Here is a 16,982-nt window from a genome sequence, read left to right as displayed (position 1 = left end):
GCAGAATGCACTGATACATACTTACTGGTGCCTAACACAACACCTTATATACAGTGAATTCTCAAGCAATACATGGAAACAAGAAATGAATTTTCTGCATCTCAGTCCTTAACCTTGCACAGCAAGTTATCAAGAGTCTACCTGCCAATTGGATATTATGGATGATATAAAATACAATGCTTACCCTTAAAAACCAGTGGTTGTTATACAGGTAAGTCTTTCACTGATAAAATCCATCAGAGAAAGATCAATAAGAAAATTAAACAGCCCTAACTATAAAGAAGACAAAGGCATAAAAGGTAAAACAAAATATGAATGAAAAAAGGATGGGAGGGCATATGTCATAAAGAAAATTACTGCCACCTTTCAGCTATCTTACAATCATGGGTGCATTATTTATGCACATACCTATACACTCTCAGGAGAAGAAATTATTGTATTCACTAATGGTGGGAAAAGGAATTCCTGAAACGCCCTGCAAAACTTTCTAAAATGAAAATCTTGTAAGAGACTTAATCTGATCTTAATTATTTTGTCTAAAACAACTGAAAGCCTTGTTTTCAACTTAACCAAATGTCACTATATTGGGCAGCATGCAATGTAGTTGAGGCAACTTCCAAAACTGAATTCTGAGGTTGCATCAGAACACTGGCTGAAACACTTTAATCTCTTCTTTCTCTATTACATGTTAAGGATTTCTGATATTAAACACTATTTATGCCCTTTGCCTTTCTGTGCGTAGTCAATGGTTAGCAAGTCAAAAGCTATACTGATTTAATCTAATAAAGAGTGAGTAATGTATTTGACTATGATAGTTTGAACTCTAAAATGATACTTAGCTTGTTGGATATATTTGTATAATTAACCAACCTGTTTGCTTCTTACCAAATAAAGCAGTCATGATTTTCTGAAAATTTGAACTTCTACAGCCAAAAAGACCACAGGATAACAAATGCTTTAGCCAGTAAGGCCTCTTATATACATAATTGCAAGCTATGATGGCCTTAATCAGTAGTTTTTTTTTTTAATTACTGAGATCCCAAAACTCTTATTTACATGGATTATTGCTATCAACAATTACAAGATTGGCAAAGATTCCAATATTACTTATTGAATCATATTTTTAAAAAATCTGTTACATATCAATATAAGTATTTTTATGAAAATAGTATTTTCTAAAGAACAAAGAAAACAGTAAGAAAAGAAGCACTGTTTTGCATTCCTGTATCATTCTGGGTTTTGTTGTTGCTGTTGTTTTCATTTTGCTTTTGTTGTATTCTGGAGTGTTTGTTTGCTTCTTGATTTTCCTGTTTGTTTGTTTTTTTTTTTTTTTCTCTCTTTAAAATGAATAAAATCATAACTTAGCATCTATTAAAAAATACATTTTTTCAAATTGGTTTTACTGTCTGCCTTTACAGAAGAAAGCTGGATCCTATATTTATTTCTGCATTCAATATTTGAAATATGCTGTCTCAGCCAAAGTAAATGAAGAAAATCTAGCCTCACACAGATAAATAGTTGGAAAGAGGAAAATGAAGATCTTTTTATGTGATTGTGGATATTCTTCTTAATAATATGCCAGAGCTTTAAAAATGATAAGAGTTTTTAGTGGTTGGTTCTAATGAATAATCTGAAAACATATCACTGCATTTTTCAGCTACATTAAAATCTATTGGTCTATCTTGCAATTTGAGTGAATATTCCCTCTATGCATAATTTTGTAACATCATGAATTGTTTATTTGGAAAATATTGATTCACTGTGTTATGCAAATCTTCCAAATGTTGACATATTTCATTATGCAGACTAAAAAAAAATCCCATCAGTTAATATCACCAAATTTACCAGAAAAGCCTTTAAATATTAAGAAGCCATCAAGCTCACAGTGCTGAATACAAGTTTTCTAAAAATCAAATTTTCACTTGATCTATTGCCAATTTTATCGTGGGCAATGAATACTATCAGTCATTTGCCTTGAACAGAGAGGCTAGCATCATTCATTTTGAGAACCAGTTTTTCAGTCATTCTTTCAAGTGAAAACAGTCATCTATGAAAGAGAAAAACTAGTTTAGCACATCACTCAGGCACTCAAGAGTTCTTCCACAAGACACCCACTGTATTTCCATACACAGTCAAAATGCTTTGCGAGTACTTGCTACTTTTTTACACAAATCATTAAAAAGAAGTACGTTAATGGACAAGAATTAGTAAAAGTAATCATTTTGCTACTTCCTTAAAGACATTTTCAATGTAAAATGGCATCTGTTGCGACCATAAATTTGACAGTGAAGATAATGACTGCTCGTTAGTTTGGTACCATTATGATTCACACTAAGGTACCAGTATCTTCCCCTTCACTGCTTCTGCAACATCACTGTAAACATCAGTACACATGACATGCAGACCTCAGAGTTTCCCAAGAGTTCCCAGACCACGTCCTCCTGGGGCCACTAGTCTAGTTACTATCAGTCCAAGCCTTCCACCAAGAACGATCAGAAAAGCTGAATAAATTACAAAACGATATCCAGCTATTGAAAAGCCTTGGAGAGCTGCTAAGGGAGCTAGAAAGAGCCCATGAGAAAAAAAAAAAAAAAAAAGGCTCTTTGCAAGCTAAATGGAAGTGTAGAAAAAGGAAGAGTATTGCCCAGCCATGGGGAAGGTAAGGAAAATCAATGAGGAATTACCTCACTGATAATACACTTGATATCAAATCCCTCACTCTTGGAGAGGAATAGACACAAGGATTGTGCAAAGACAGAATTATGCTCCCAATTCTATTTTATTCTCAAGAATGGGATTAAAGTTTCTCCATGCAACCAAAAGGACTGGGTAACAGATTTTTTGCTATGGTCAATATGGCTTTCTAGTTGGACCTTCATAGCTAGCTAAATTGAAATATAAAAGAAGTAGGAGTATACCCAAGATCAGAACAGCTGGGTCAGATAGCATTTCTATGTTTAGCCTTTTCAGAAATCTCCACACTGATTTCCACAGTGGCTGTACTAGTTTAGCCACCAACATTGTAGGAGGGTGCCTTTTACATCTACATCCTCACCAGTAATGCTTTTAGTATTCTCAATGGCAGCCATTCTAAACGGGGTAAGACGAATCTCAGTACAGTGCATACTACAGTAATACATGCTCATTCACGTTTATAATAGCACAATGCACAATAGCTAAGCTCCAGAAATCCCACTGACAGATTAATGGATAAAGAAAATGTGATATATATTACAGACAATAGAATACTACTCAGCCATAAGGAACAATGAAATCATAACATTTGCAGAAAAATGGATGAAATCACAAAGTACCATGTTAACTGATAATAGCCAGAGTCCAAGAGTTACAAATCTCATGGTTTTTCTTATAGGAATAACCTAAAACACATAAGTGAACAACACATAAAGAATTAAAGGAAAAAAGACAGGAAACCAGGAAGTTGACTTGTTGCAATTAGATTGAAACTGACTAAAGTATGTTAATGATATGTGCCAACTTCCCAAAATAAACTCTATCATGCACTAGCACGCACTAGCACGTCATTTAAAAAATGACGAAAAAATTAAAGAACAGCCTATTCTTATGAAACAGACTTTTCCCCCCCTGCAACATTTTAATGATCATTGAAATTTTTAGTGCAAAATTTAGCACAAAATTTTTAGCAGTCTTTTTTTCAGTTTTTTCCATTTTTTATTTGTACATATTTTCCATACATAATGAACACATTCATTATAGGAAATCTGTACGTATTCATAATACGTCTTTTTTTCCCATCCTCCCTAAAACCCTTCTTCCCCTCCTTATTTATAAAAGCTTTGTTTCCATTTTTCCTTCTGTTCTCTTTTTTCCCTTTTCCCTCTCCCTCTCTTGTTCCCATTCCCATCTGAACACATTTCTCTTACTCCTCATCAACATTCCATTTTGCTCCTTATTTACTTTTTGGGTTTCTCACACTAGAGAAATAATGTGATATTTAAATTTGTGTGTCTGATTTATTTCATTTAAAGTTATGGTCTCATTTTTTTCTTCTTTATGGCAGAGTCCTACTCCATTGTATCTAAAAACCACACTTTCATCATCCATTCACCCATTGATGGACATACAGGCTGTTTCCAAGATTTAGTTATTAAAATTACACTTCTATAAACATGAATGTGCATATATTACTGAGGTATGATAAGTATGATTCTTTGGGGAAGATATCCAGAAGGGAAACACTTGAGGCAAATGGAACCTCTGGTTTTAGTTTCCTGAAGAATCTCCACACTGACTTAACCAGTGGTTATACGACCTTACATTCTCACCAACAGTGGAGAAGGGCTCCATTGTCTCCACGACTTCCGGTTGTTCTTGCTTGACTTCTTGTTATCAGCCATTATTCCTGGAGTGAGATGGGATCTCAATGTTGTTTTAATTTTAATCTCTCAAATGACCAGTGATGTTGAACATTTTTATATGATTACTTGCTATTGGTGCCTCTTTATCTGAGCAATGTCTATTCATCTCACACGTGCACTTTTTAAATGCATCTTTAACTTTGGGTGTCTGATTTTTTTTTTTTTGAGTTCTTTATATATTCTAGAGACCTAGTCATCTATTTTATTACCCATGCTACTACCATTTCAGTAAGTTCATCTGGGTAGCTTTTGCTTTCTTAGTGCCTTGGTCGAGATGGAGGTGTTGGGTTGCACCTTGCTTGCATTTTTCTCATTTTTTTTTTTTTTTGTTCTCTCTGTTGAGGCTTGTAAGTTGCCTATGGTAGATAGCTTTCTTACTAGTATCAAGGCTTCTTAAGGAAATGATTATTTTTCAGAGATGTAGGTGTAGTCACTTTTTGGCCTTTAAAACAGTCCCAGGACACTGCTTCTTCTGTTTATTAAAGACAAAAGGTAACTATCTATCTGGACTAGCACCCAGTTTTTTGGTACTGTCCTGCAGTATTGTTTGTGATTCCCAGACAACATAGGACATACAAAGGAGATCAACAGATCTCAACAACTGTGTCACCTTGGATAAAATAGTGCAATCAATAATAACAATAGCATCAAACAAACACTATAAAATAACAAACTGTGACAATAATTTGCCACCTTTAACCTAGGTACGAGAATTATAGTTACATAACAAAATCTAAGACAAATAGAAAATTATATACAGCAAACTTCCACACAGAGTGACTTTACATTCAGGGGAGAAAGTTTAAAAGGGCAAAAAGGGGAAAATAGAGCATTGAAAGAAGAAAAAGAGAGAATAAGCAAGGCTGAAGGACAAAGATTATCTAAGCCTCAGGACTTAGGATTACTGCTGAAGAAGACAGAAAAAAGAGACAGAAGAAAGAGAAAACTAAAGCAAGAACAAAACCAAACAAAAAAGCTGAAAGCAATATTCACATCCTCAAAAATAACAAAATAAAAGCAAGTAAAAAGACTTTTTTGAAAAGATCAAAAGCAAAACAAAAAGAAAGAAATTTCTCCGTGATTTCAAGCCTATGGTTATCTTTTGGGGCCCACTCTTTTGTGGCAGTGTCCAGTTCAAGGGGCAGCTCTGCTCTCTCTGGTAGATAGTCAGAGCCCAGATTCAGGCTGGATAACCCCAGCAAGGCAGCAGTCATATTGGGGTGGTATGCAGGTCCTGAGATTTTTAAATCCAAAGAAATGCAAGTTGAACTTGGTTTCTGGTCAAGGAAATGGGACCTGAGTCGCCTGAGTACGGCTCCCTGACCAGACACTGGGGAGTTTAACAGTGGAAGCCCTACAATGAAGCCACCCCACAGCTGCTCTAAATCCCAGGTTCAGCTGTCCCCTCCCTAAAATGGCACATGGCCAAGCACTCTCTCCTGGGGACGTGGCAGACGCTTGGACTGGATCATTCACCAGCTGTTGCAATGCCCGGCATCTACTGATCTGTTCCTGTGCTGCGTTTTCCCTGAAGGTCTCTGACATCCCCCAGTTTCTGTCTCTGTAGATTCAATCTTCCTTTCCCTCTCCATGAGCCAGGAGTCAGCGAGGAAGCACAGGTTGCCCCTTCCTTTTTCTGCACTGAGCTCTGTCTCTTCAGTTTCTCTGAAGGCTGTAATTTTCCCAACAGACCCTTTCCGGGTTCCAGGTACCCACCTCCCTCTTCCTTTTCTTCCCCAGGGTGTTAATTTCCAGTGTTTAAATTGCAAGTCTTGGAGAGGCTGATTTATTGCTGCTTACTGCTCTATCATCTTCCTGGAAGTCCTGTATACACTATATTCTAAGTACTACTCCTTTGCCTGAGGAATAGCTGCTAAAAATTTTTTTCCTATTCTGTGGATTGTTTCTTTAGTCTTTTGATGGTTTCCTTCACTGTGCAAAAGCTTTTTAATTTTATGTGATCCCAGTTGTCTGTAAAATTGCAGGTGGGATCAGGGTTTTATGCAAAAAATCTTTGTAAACACCTATGTCTTCACGAGTTTTACCTACCCTGCCTTCCAGAAAATTAAGCACTTCTGTTTTTATATTTAGATCTTTAATCTATTTCAATTTTAGTTTAGTGCATAGTAAGAAATAAAAAGTCTATGTTTAATTTTTCGCATGTGGAAAGCCAATTTTTCATTTGTTAAAAAGGTGACATTTCTTCCAAAGAAGGTATTTGGCCCCTTTGTCAATAAGGTAGCTGAGTGTTCGGAGTTGTGTCTGCATTTTCAATTCTGTTCACTGATCCTGGGGTCTCGTTTCGTTTGTCCCAGTACCATTCTGTTTTTATCATGGTAGCTTTGCATTATAGCTTCAAATCAGAGATTGCAATGTTCCATGCCTTGAATGATCTAAGTATAAAGTAAACAAAATGTCTAAAAGTCGATTGAAATGTGAAATTTTCTCCTACCTCGGATCCTCAAAACATGCTGTTCCTCATGCTGTACCTGCACTCTCCTATCTGCCCCTCATCTTTGCTACACCCCTTATCTAGTTAGGCTCTCAGGCAGCTTTCTATGATCCCACAAATGTAAATTCCCACACCCTGTGCTCTCATGTGATTTAGAACAATATGTAATCATATATATGCGATTACATGGTTCATTCTTGACTCTTCTAATTAATTAGGAATTGTATGAGGATAAGAAATTGGATTTTTATTCTTTGTTATATTCTAGGCACAAGCCACAGCTGTTAACTGTTTTTTGAATAAGAATCTGTGGTTAAGGCTGGGGATGTAGCTCAGTAGTACAGTGCTCACTAGCATGGGTAAGGCCCTGGGTTCAAGTCTTTGTGCCAAAAATAGAAGACAATGCAGGAGGAGAAGAAGGAGGAAGAAGAGGAGGAGGAGGAGGACAGGATCATCACCATCGTCATCCCTGGTCACATGGCCCTGAAAGCTTCTAAACACTGAAGATAACCACAGAACTAAAGGGATGTGGCTCATTTGTATGTACTCATGTGTATGCACTCACCTACTAACTGACTAGCAAGTCCTGGAGAACTTGAAAATAAGAACTCAAACAGGACTGCCCATGGCTGAGCACAAGTCAGTGGTCATTCTTGTCCAACATGACTGACACAGAGGAGACAACAGAATGCTGAGAACTTGACCTCAAAAATATCTCCTCAGACAGAGAAAAGGTTGCCCAACTGGAGGCAAGTGTGTGTGTGTGTGTGTGTGTGTGTGTGTGTATGTGTGTGAACTGAATGGCGAATCCTTCCTATTTTTATGGTCTCAGCATAACATCTTCACTGGATAACACGAAGCCATCTTGTGCATGGAATGACAGTCACTAATGACTACTTTATCTCAAATTTAAAGGAGGAAAACAGAGTTGGCTCCTCAAAACTGTCTCCCCTCTGTCCACCTGGGTTGCTAAAATGATAAAGCAAATATTGAGGAAAAAAAAAATCATGTTCCTGAATCCTGAAGAATATTTATGAGAGTGAATAAGGTGAATAAATAAAATCAGTAGTAGAAAAACAATATGCAACTCACTTCCTTGTTGCCCCCGGCAAATCTGTTGCTTAAACAATAACAACAGAATCTAATCAGTAAAGCTCCCAGCTGCCAAAATTATACAAGCAACTTGCCTATTTAAAATGTCACATTTCCCATCTGATATAAATATTTGCCTTCTGCTCACATTCCTGAAGTGTAACACAAATTAGGCTCAAACCAAAATCCAACTTAGCAAGAGCTATTTAATTTGTTTTTTTCCTTTCAAGTGACCCAGCTTGTGCATTATGAAATTGTGAGACCCTACTGGTCCTTTCGGTAATTAGAAGACACCACTGAAGCCTGGATCAATTTTCAGCCCAGGCTTTGCACATTATTATATACGTGAGAAGATCTTGACTATTTCATTCAAGTCCATTGAGTATAGGTTCAAACTCAGTAACCTTTTATACATAAAAGGTTATGTAGAAAGCCTGTTATCTGACCACCTGTTATCTGACCTCTGGAAGAAATCATACTAGCAAGACGTTTTCAGTCAATTTTTTAAGTAAAGGAGTAAGTCTGATAATTACAAGGTGCAGCTTGGAAAAATGTTTAAAGAAAACAACATTAGAATAATGAGAAAGGTTAATGGGCTAATTGAAAAGATTGATATAATAAACACCAGATTTTTCAGCTATGTTGGTTTATGTTAGTATGTATACCTTCTTGTTGCTGACAGTAAGTGAGAAGTTTAAACCATTATAAAAATGCCTAATGCAGGCACTTTTCTGCCCACCTATAAAATTGATTTTATACCTTAAAATTATTATACGCATACTAGAAACATTTGATTTGAAGAGTCATTCTCCAACTAACTTCACTAAATGGCCTGAGATATTGGTCAAAAATGTACATCACTAGACGCCACCAAAATCCTTGTAAATTAGACTCTTTGAAGAGGGAATATAGGAATCTAAATATTTTACAAAAATTCCTTCCCAAATCACCCAAACCCAAAACAGTGTGCTTAATCTCCAACTGTAATGTCCTGACAGGCCTTAGTTCTCCCTTGTATTTCAAAGTTCCTACATTACTCCTACAGAAATTCAGAGCCACCTAGAGTATAAGGCTATAGAACCCATCCCTCAAGATATAATTCCTTTAGATCTCTAATGTCGCTCATATAAGCAACTACAGAGTTAACTGGCTGGTAGAGTGACGGAGAAACAACCCCTTCAGTGAAATAGTGAAATGTCTGGGACCAGAATAAATGTGTTATATGCCTCCAATTTCCAAAACCTCACCAATTCACGAAGACAAAGAAGCCTGAACAAAGGCTTAGAGACCAATTTACAAAGTCTTCCCCAAATGTTTACTCCCAACCACTCTTACCCTTCTGATTATGAGTAAACTGTCCTCTTCCAACAAAAATGGCCATAATCCATGTTTATGACCAACTAAAAAAACCATAAACAACAGTTACATGTCAACTGATTGCCACTGATGTTGCAATATTCTTGCATACTGAATGAAGAATGAAGGTTTTTTTGAAACAACATTAATTTTGAACATATTTCACAGGTCCTTTGATCAATAGAGGGTACCTAGGCTTACACAGAAATGTTAATCAGGAAAGAAAAAATTTCTCATGAATATAAATATCAGCAGACTATGCATTAAGCCTCTTTCCAGTGCAGACCATATTGAAATATGCCCAGAATAAGTAACACCATATATCTTTAGTCTTAAGTATTTGATTTACACATTTAATAAATATTTTCTAAAAGGAAAAATTTGAATTTTGTTTATTTTTATAATCAATTCTGATTTGTTCTGATCAATTAATATTTTATGTGTCCCTCGTGTAAAATAACCTCAATTTACCACACTGCATGTCTAGGAAGTAAGAGGTTGACTTTGTAATAGCTATCCTTGAGACAATTATTCAAGAATCACTTATGTGGTAAATTGTAGGCATGTGGTAGGGGCAGCTTTATCTCACTTAATTCCAAAGATTTTACAATCTTCAAAAGGGTTTGACCAATTTAATAAGACCTCAGTTTTGAAACAGAAATTTCACAACTTTCCTATTTCAGGGGCAAAAGATTGCCCCACCGTAATAAACGAAGAACATGAAAGCTGTCTAAAGCCTTAACTGTAGTTTCTAAAGAGATCAAATAGTAGAAAAAAGAAATAGAAGGCATACCCCTGCTCATTTGGGGCGTATCCTCATCCGCATCCAAATCTTCTAAATCTAGGAAGTTGTCCACCTAGAAAAAGAGTAACATTTGTATGCAGCTTAGGCTTAAAGAAAAATTGCAGTGAAGAGTCATGAATCCACTTCCACAGTACTCAACTGAGCAGTGGAATCTACTTTCTCATTAATTCTAAAGTCCCAGCTCAAAGCCTTTGTGTTCACATATTTGCCCAATTGAAAGAAGCAGTAAATTTGGAAGCTGCCTGGATTTTACAGGCAACACTCTCTACAGTGAACAGAAAAAGAAGAAGCAAAAAAAAAAAAAAAAAAAAAAAAAAAACAGGCTGGACGTTTTTGAAAAGGAACTTTGCTCCAGATTCTATCCCAGAATATACCACCACCATGATGGTCCTAAACAGGATTTCTATTTTTGTTTCTCATCTATGCATCTCAAGTAAATGGTGATAGTGGATCTGGCTATCATTGTAATACAGGCTGTAAGAATATAGCACTCTGAAAAGTGCTAAAGCTAAAGAAAGTGCAAGAAGCTAAAGCAAGCAGGAGAGAAAGGTTCATTCAAAACAAAATCATCCTGCCCCAGGTAAATCACAAGAGAGGTGAGCAGGGCAAAACATCAAGTGTTCTCTTTCGAACAAATAAAACTGAAAATTACTTCAAAGGTAAAAAACAGAGCAAATGACCTTTACAGAGACAATAGCAGCATTTCAATGAAAAACTATTCCACACGGAATACTGCTTTCCTCTGCAAGCTGACAATCAGACACTTTAGATTAACAAAATGGCAACATGTCAGACATGAACTATTTCATCGCAGAGGAATACCAAAGAACATAAATAAGGAAATGATTTCACCACCAGCATAAATGACAAGTGTTAAAGGCATAAGGTTATGATGCTTTTTATGCTCATGATCTAAACATGTGCATAACAAAATACCTTAAAATTACAAATTTATATTTCATAATTGCAATTCAAAAGACAGACTGTCTTTTTTCTCCTAGCTCAACTTGTAACTGCCAGACCACAGCTATTCAATACGAATTTAAAATAGTAGTTTGGGGGTTGGGGATATATAGCTTATTGGCATAAGGGCCTGCCTGGCGAGCATAGGAACATGAGTTCAAATCCTGGTACCAAATAAAATAAAATGATAGTTTCCATTGCTTAGAAATACAAAACTGCAATTATTACCTGGCATCCCAGTGATAGCAAAGATATATCTTCTACATGATGGTTTCCATAGTAGAATTTGAGATTCTATTGTACTGTCATTGGCTGAATATATGCTAAGGAGGCCTACAGACATAGTTTTCTATTAAAACACCCCTCCTACATGTTAAACTTTAAGGAAAAAAGATCCAAAAACCAAGTAAAGATAGCTTTAGGATATTCAAACACCAGTTTTTAATATAAAATGCAAAGACCAAACCTGCTGAATTCTCCATCTTCATACAAAGGAAAGGGAATGAGTTTGTGATTTTGTTTGCATTTTTTGGCCATAGAAGAAAGTGAATCAAGCCTTACCTTCACCCTTCCAGCCCGGTTCAGATCACCTTGAAAGAAATTGCCAACCTTTTGGCCCTCGTCCAACACTATCTGAAAATATAGTGAGGGTATGTTATTGGGAAAACTGAAGCAATTTGAAAACAAAATAGCCAATCATGTAGCCTTTCCAGGTGTTGTTAATTAGCTCTGTATGAAAGGCTAGATTTTCTGAGGCATAGAAGAAGTCAAAGAGTAAGTTTCACTAAGTCTCATTTCTATTTCTGCCCTGAAAATGCATCTACACTGCAATCCACAGTAGATTGGCTAATCTCAGTGTTCTTGTGTGTAAACAACAACATTCTTCACCTTCTCTCAATCCCAACAAACTTCTTCTGATAGATAGACCAGAGAATGTTAATATAACATTTTCTTATTAGAAAACAATGTCACTCAATTCTTTGCTTCTTATAAGCTGATAGAAGACATTACATTACAATATGTTCTATAATCCAAATGACCAGTAATTGCTAGTACAGTGTAAATCCTCTAAGGATAAAAGTTCATCTCTCACAATCATCAATTAAAGCAACATCTAGAAGTAAAGGTCTATACATTTATAGGTCTCTACTGCATATAAACACATTTCCAGCACAGAGATTTTTGTTTCCTTGCATAAAACCACAGTCTTTTCCACAGTTCTGTTCCAATATCAAAGAGAGACAAGATAAGACAGAAGTAGAAATTCAAATGGTTTTAAAGATAAAATAGCATCCACTATCATTGTCTGGTAATTAAAAACCACAGCCCAGGAAAATGTGAATGGTCCATAAAGTCTTGAAGGTTAGGAAGAAAGCATCGGACATTTATAGACCAAATCTTGGAAAACCAAGATAAATTTCTACCTTGAAGTTTAAATCAGGTTATCTTAGTTACTTTTCTTGTTCAAAAAAAAATACCCAACACCAAAATTAAAGGAGGAAAGGTTTATTGGGCTCATAGTTTGTAGAGGTGTCAATCCATAATGGGCTGGCCCCATGGCAGGATGGTCTGGCAGACAGTCATCGCAAAAGAGAAGCAGTTTATGGTAGACAGAAGGAAACAAAGTCAAGGGACAACCACAGTTATCTCTATCCCTTATATCTTGTCCGGACTACTTAGGGTAGTAGCACTCACTACCTTAATCCTAGTTCCTTGATCGTAGCATTGCATCATCAATCAATTCCAGCATCACACACTCTAGATCCCGCTACCTCTGAAAAAGCCTCACCTATGACAGCATGAGGCATTGGGGACATCTAAACCCCAACCATATCAGAGATGAATCTAGGACAAGTAAAATGTAGTCCATTTTACAAAAAGACATATAAAAAGGAATCCTTTCATCTCAAAGAAAACATACAAATAGCTGTAAGAAGAATTTACAGATGACAGAACTTTAAGAAGTTTATAATGAAAATTAAAGATAACCAAGTTACTATCACAAATGACAGCTGTTGAAATACTGAAATATAATGATGATTTTCAACCAAGCACCCCATCACACTCCTAGAATTAAAGAGTTAGAAATCCAGTCACAGTCCAATGTTTCTAAGGGTCTCTCTTTTTTTAAATTCATGAAAAATGTTTCTTGCCTTGGACTATCTGTATAAATATGCTACGAAATTACCTGTTCTTCTTCTAAACACTGTGATGAAGTACGGAGAGAAGTGGATGTATGTCCAAGACAGTGGTCATGTGGTTCATTTTTATGAGTAAATTCTACTGACATAAATGTGTTTGAAGCAGCCAGCCCAAGTGCTCCCCTTTTGGTCATGATATCCTCTGAAATGAAAGTTATATAATGTTAGAAAATATCAATCATACCCAGTTTGGTTTATTCTGTATTTATTGAGAAAGTTCCAAGAAATACAACACTTTCGTGAGCCCTACGAGTTAAATCCTTGAAGCATTAAGCACTCTTAAGTATAAAATTATTTCCAAAATGCACAACACCTTTTTATTCAACAAATACTGAGAACTTACTATCAATTCAGCATTGTACTTGGTCGTAATTAAACGATCAATAAAGCACAGTACTTGCTAGATTTTTAGACATTACTTATCCTATTGTTTTCTAAATTTGTCTTTTTCTTTATATAAAAGTAAAGTATGACAGAAAATAAAAATATAGAAACCACTAAAGTCCTATAAGCCAGAATAAGCACAACAAAATGTTTTCAGTGGCTATCTTTCTAATCTTTTACATATCCATGTGCTTCTAAAAATCAAAATGGAATCATACCACACTTAGCATAATTCAATTTGCCAGTAATCTTTCTTTTCATGTTATTGAACACATTTCTGTGTAAATTTAACAGTTCTAAAGAACTGCTTTACATAAATGTAAAATCATTTAAGCACTGTCTTATTCTAAATTCAGCAATTATAAGAAATAATACCTGTGAATTAAATCTATGCATGTTCATGACTATGTCTTGAGGTAAGAAAAGAGCCTGAAATTAATTTGAAATTAAGACACTGATAAAATTATAATATTATAGTGCCATTAACACAAATATGGAGAGAAAAATGGCATAAGTTAGCTGAAAGATAGTGAATCTAATTTTGCCCATGCTGTAAATTGAGTTACTGGTGGAAACTGGGAGAAATGACCCAAACACAGCTGCAAATGTAGGGAGGAATATAGCCACAGGAAATCTTGGGCCCATCAATTACACTAAAGGAATGGTAAGTCTTAATAGTAATGATATTAAAACTAATGTAAATAGCTAACATTATACAAGACACTCTCTTTTAAGCCTCTCACAAGCATCTCATTTAAGCCATGCAATGCCCCTACAGGGAAGGACCATTTTACAGGTAAGAAAACCAAGAGAGATTAAGTAACTCGTTCAGATCTATGAAGCTGATAAGTAGTAGAATGGCAATCTGAACCCAGTCTTTGAACAGAATCTATCCTCCCAACCACTCTGTTTTGCTACTTAGAATAGTATAGCAAGTGACCAAAAAGAGGTCCTTACAGAACACAAGAAGGAAGAAATAAAAAAGGGAGGAAACAAAGGAAAGTATGCAATAATCAAAAAACAACCGAGGCTGTAGGATACATCCCAAAAGTGAAGCTTGGCTGTTATGAAAATGGCAAATATAAAAATTTATGTCTATGATTAGGGAGTGATAAAGGAATAGAGTTGACATCAAGCCATTGCTGGGTGAGGCAATTCTACTCTATTCCCTTGCTAGACTCTACCATGCAAACATCCCAGAAATGAAAGGCTATTTCATGTGTGAGGCCCATAGACAAGCTTGTAACTAAAGGAGTTAGGAGAGACCTAAGCCAGAAAAGTGGCTGTGGTGGTTTTTCCTGAGTCACTAGACACATGGCATGAAAACCAGTAAGGCTGTTGTGACAACCACAGCCTGATGCAAGTCCAGCTGTTTCTGAATCGTTTGTTTCTGAACACCTTATCACTGACAGAATTATGACTCATGGGGTATCTTCAGAATATTAAAATATAAATACTGTTAGGGAACAGGGATAAGGTAACCCAGTCTAGAGTACACCATCCATAGGCCAGAGGGGGGAAAAAAACACAACTATTGAATGCATCACTTTCTCTTTCAAAGTCATATCCATAAAAGACACATGTTCAGACCAGCTCTATACTACTGCCTCGGGTACCAGTATCCATAACTTCTAACAATTACTGACAGAGGCAAGCCCTGCCTTGTACCTCAAAGAATCCCTAGAAACTCAGGTGTGAAACTCCAGGCTTGGATGCTGGAAAGAGCGCCTGAAGGCTGAGTCAGCTGTTAGAAGGCTGTTAGAACAGTACTCATGTAACCAGTGCAATGAAGGATCACAGACGTGAGAAGGAAATGGTCTTAGAATTTACCCTCCCAGACATCCTCCTTTTTTTATAGACACAAAGATGTCCTGAATTAATTACGGGGTAACAATAACCAGCGGTACAGGATAAAGCAAGATACACATGCACATGCTTGGAAACAGGAGGAATTAAGAGAAGAATAAAAGACACTCTCAAACTTCAGCAAAGCTAGAAAGGAAGATGACTTCTTGTGGCTATCACACTTCTACCAGCTTATCCTTTAAGGCAGGCACAACCTAAATCTAGGATTAACAAAGAAAGATTGTGGACCCACAGAACACTGCTATGACAGTGACTTAAACAAGGCCAGATACGTCTGGAAATAACAGATACTCTGGAAGGACAGCTTCTATTTGTCCTCACTCAATGTGCTCCTCTACCATTTCTAAGAAAACATTCAGATTATCTACCCAGTAACCATATAAAAGGGCTTTGAAACAAAGAGCAAGATGTGGTAAAGCCCCATCTATACTGAACTACTGACAAAGTCTCAGCTCTCATACAAATTATTCCCACTCTTTGAAAACCCTTTTTTTAATGTAAAATTTTTATTTTTAAAATACTTCAAGATATATAAAAGAACTTTATTCACTCTCTGATTAAAATTGTAGTTTAAGGGTCTTTCCTAAACCTTGAAATCACTTCCACAAGAATACACATGGCTCCAAAGACCTAAAAGCACCCTTTTATCATTTTAAACCTACTGAATAAAAACTCTCTTGGCAGAATGAGATGGGAAAAAGGTTCTTTTTCAATATGATAATGTCAAAATGGCAGATGCTGGCACAGCCCAGACTCCGAAGTGGCTGACAGTCTGATTAGAGACCAGATGTTGCTTCCCAGAGAGATCCTGGTAGCGATCCACACGTGCCACCCAACTGTTCATCTCATCTTCTTCTTCTGTTTCTGTTTTTTATCACAGTCCTTGTCTACCCTTTTATCTCATCCCTAATGTTTCCTGCTTTGAAATCTGTGTCAGGCATAATACAGTTTAGAAATCTAACAGCAATATTTCAGAGAACAAGTAGGTTACTGAGACCTGAAAGAGTATTTCTTTGGGCATTTCTGAGTCAAAACTTCAATGCGGATGAGACAAAAGTGGTTTTTTTTTTTTGTTTTTTTTTAAAGGTTTTCAGAGGTTTCATTATTCTGAAGCAATGGAATTTCAATTTCCTTTTGATACCAAACAGACAAGCTTCCAACAGACCTGCCTTACAAGGCTACCACTACACCTCTGGTGTTTAATTTCAGACCAAAGAGAAAGGTTACACTCTTTGAAAAGGTAAAAACTTTTGATGCCTTCATAAATTAAAAACTAACTGCATATTGATTATATATTTTCCAGATGAAAATGATTACATTTGGAGAACTCAGTTTTGAAAGAAATTGTTTTTAAAACTTCAAGTTCATCCATATAGAGCCGGACTGGCTTCCATGTCCTGAGAAGCGTTACCACGTTTGCAGTAGGTTTCACAGATCAGCACAACCAACATCAGAATACATGA

General features: G+C 36.2%; 1 protein-coding gene across 4 annotated transcripts in view; it reads right to left on the bottom strand.

Moving 5' to 3' along the window:
• Positions 1-16,982, bottom strand: part of Iftap (intraflagellar transport associated protein) — a 59,017-nt gene that overhangs the window by 9,706 nt on the left and 32,329 nt on the right. For 3 of the 4 annotated variants that reach the window (XM_005000966.4, XM_003463853.5, XM_063227786.1), the window contains exons 3-5: positions 13,257-13,411; positions 11,630-11,701; positions 10,094-10,157 (exon numbers count right to left, since the gene is read on the bottom strand). The exons of the other annotated variant lie outside the window; for it this stretch is intronic. In XM_005000966.4, the coding sequence (XP_005001023.1) occupies positions 10,094-10,157; positions 11,630-11,701; positions 13,257-13,411 (291 nt within the window). The remainder of the gene's footprint in view (positions 1-10,093; positions 10,158-11,629; positions 11,702-13,256; positions 13,412-16,982) is intronic. 4 annotated transcript variants of the gene reach the window in all.

Source organism: Cavia porcellus, unplaced genomic scaffold, assembly GCF_034190915.1.
Source record: "Cavia porcellus strain 051 isolate PalLab524CR breed Dunkin Hartley unplaced genomic scaffold, mCavPor4.1 scaffold_17, whole genome shotgun sequence".
In the NCBI taxonomy this organism is placed as follows: Eukaryota; Metazoa; Chordata; class Mammalia; order Rodentia; family Caviidae; genus Cavia; species Cavia porcellus.
The sequence above is the reverse complement of the archived record's forward strand: the minus strand, read 5'-3'. Positions and strand labels throughout refer to the sequence as shown.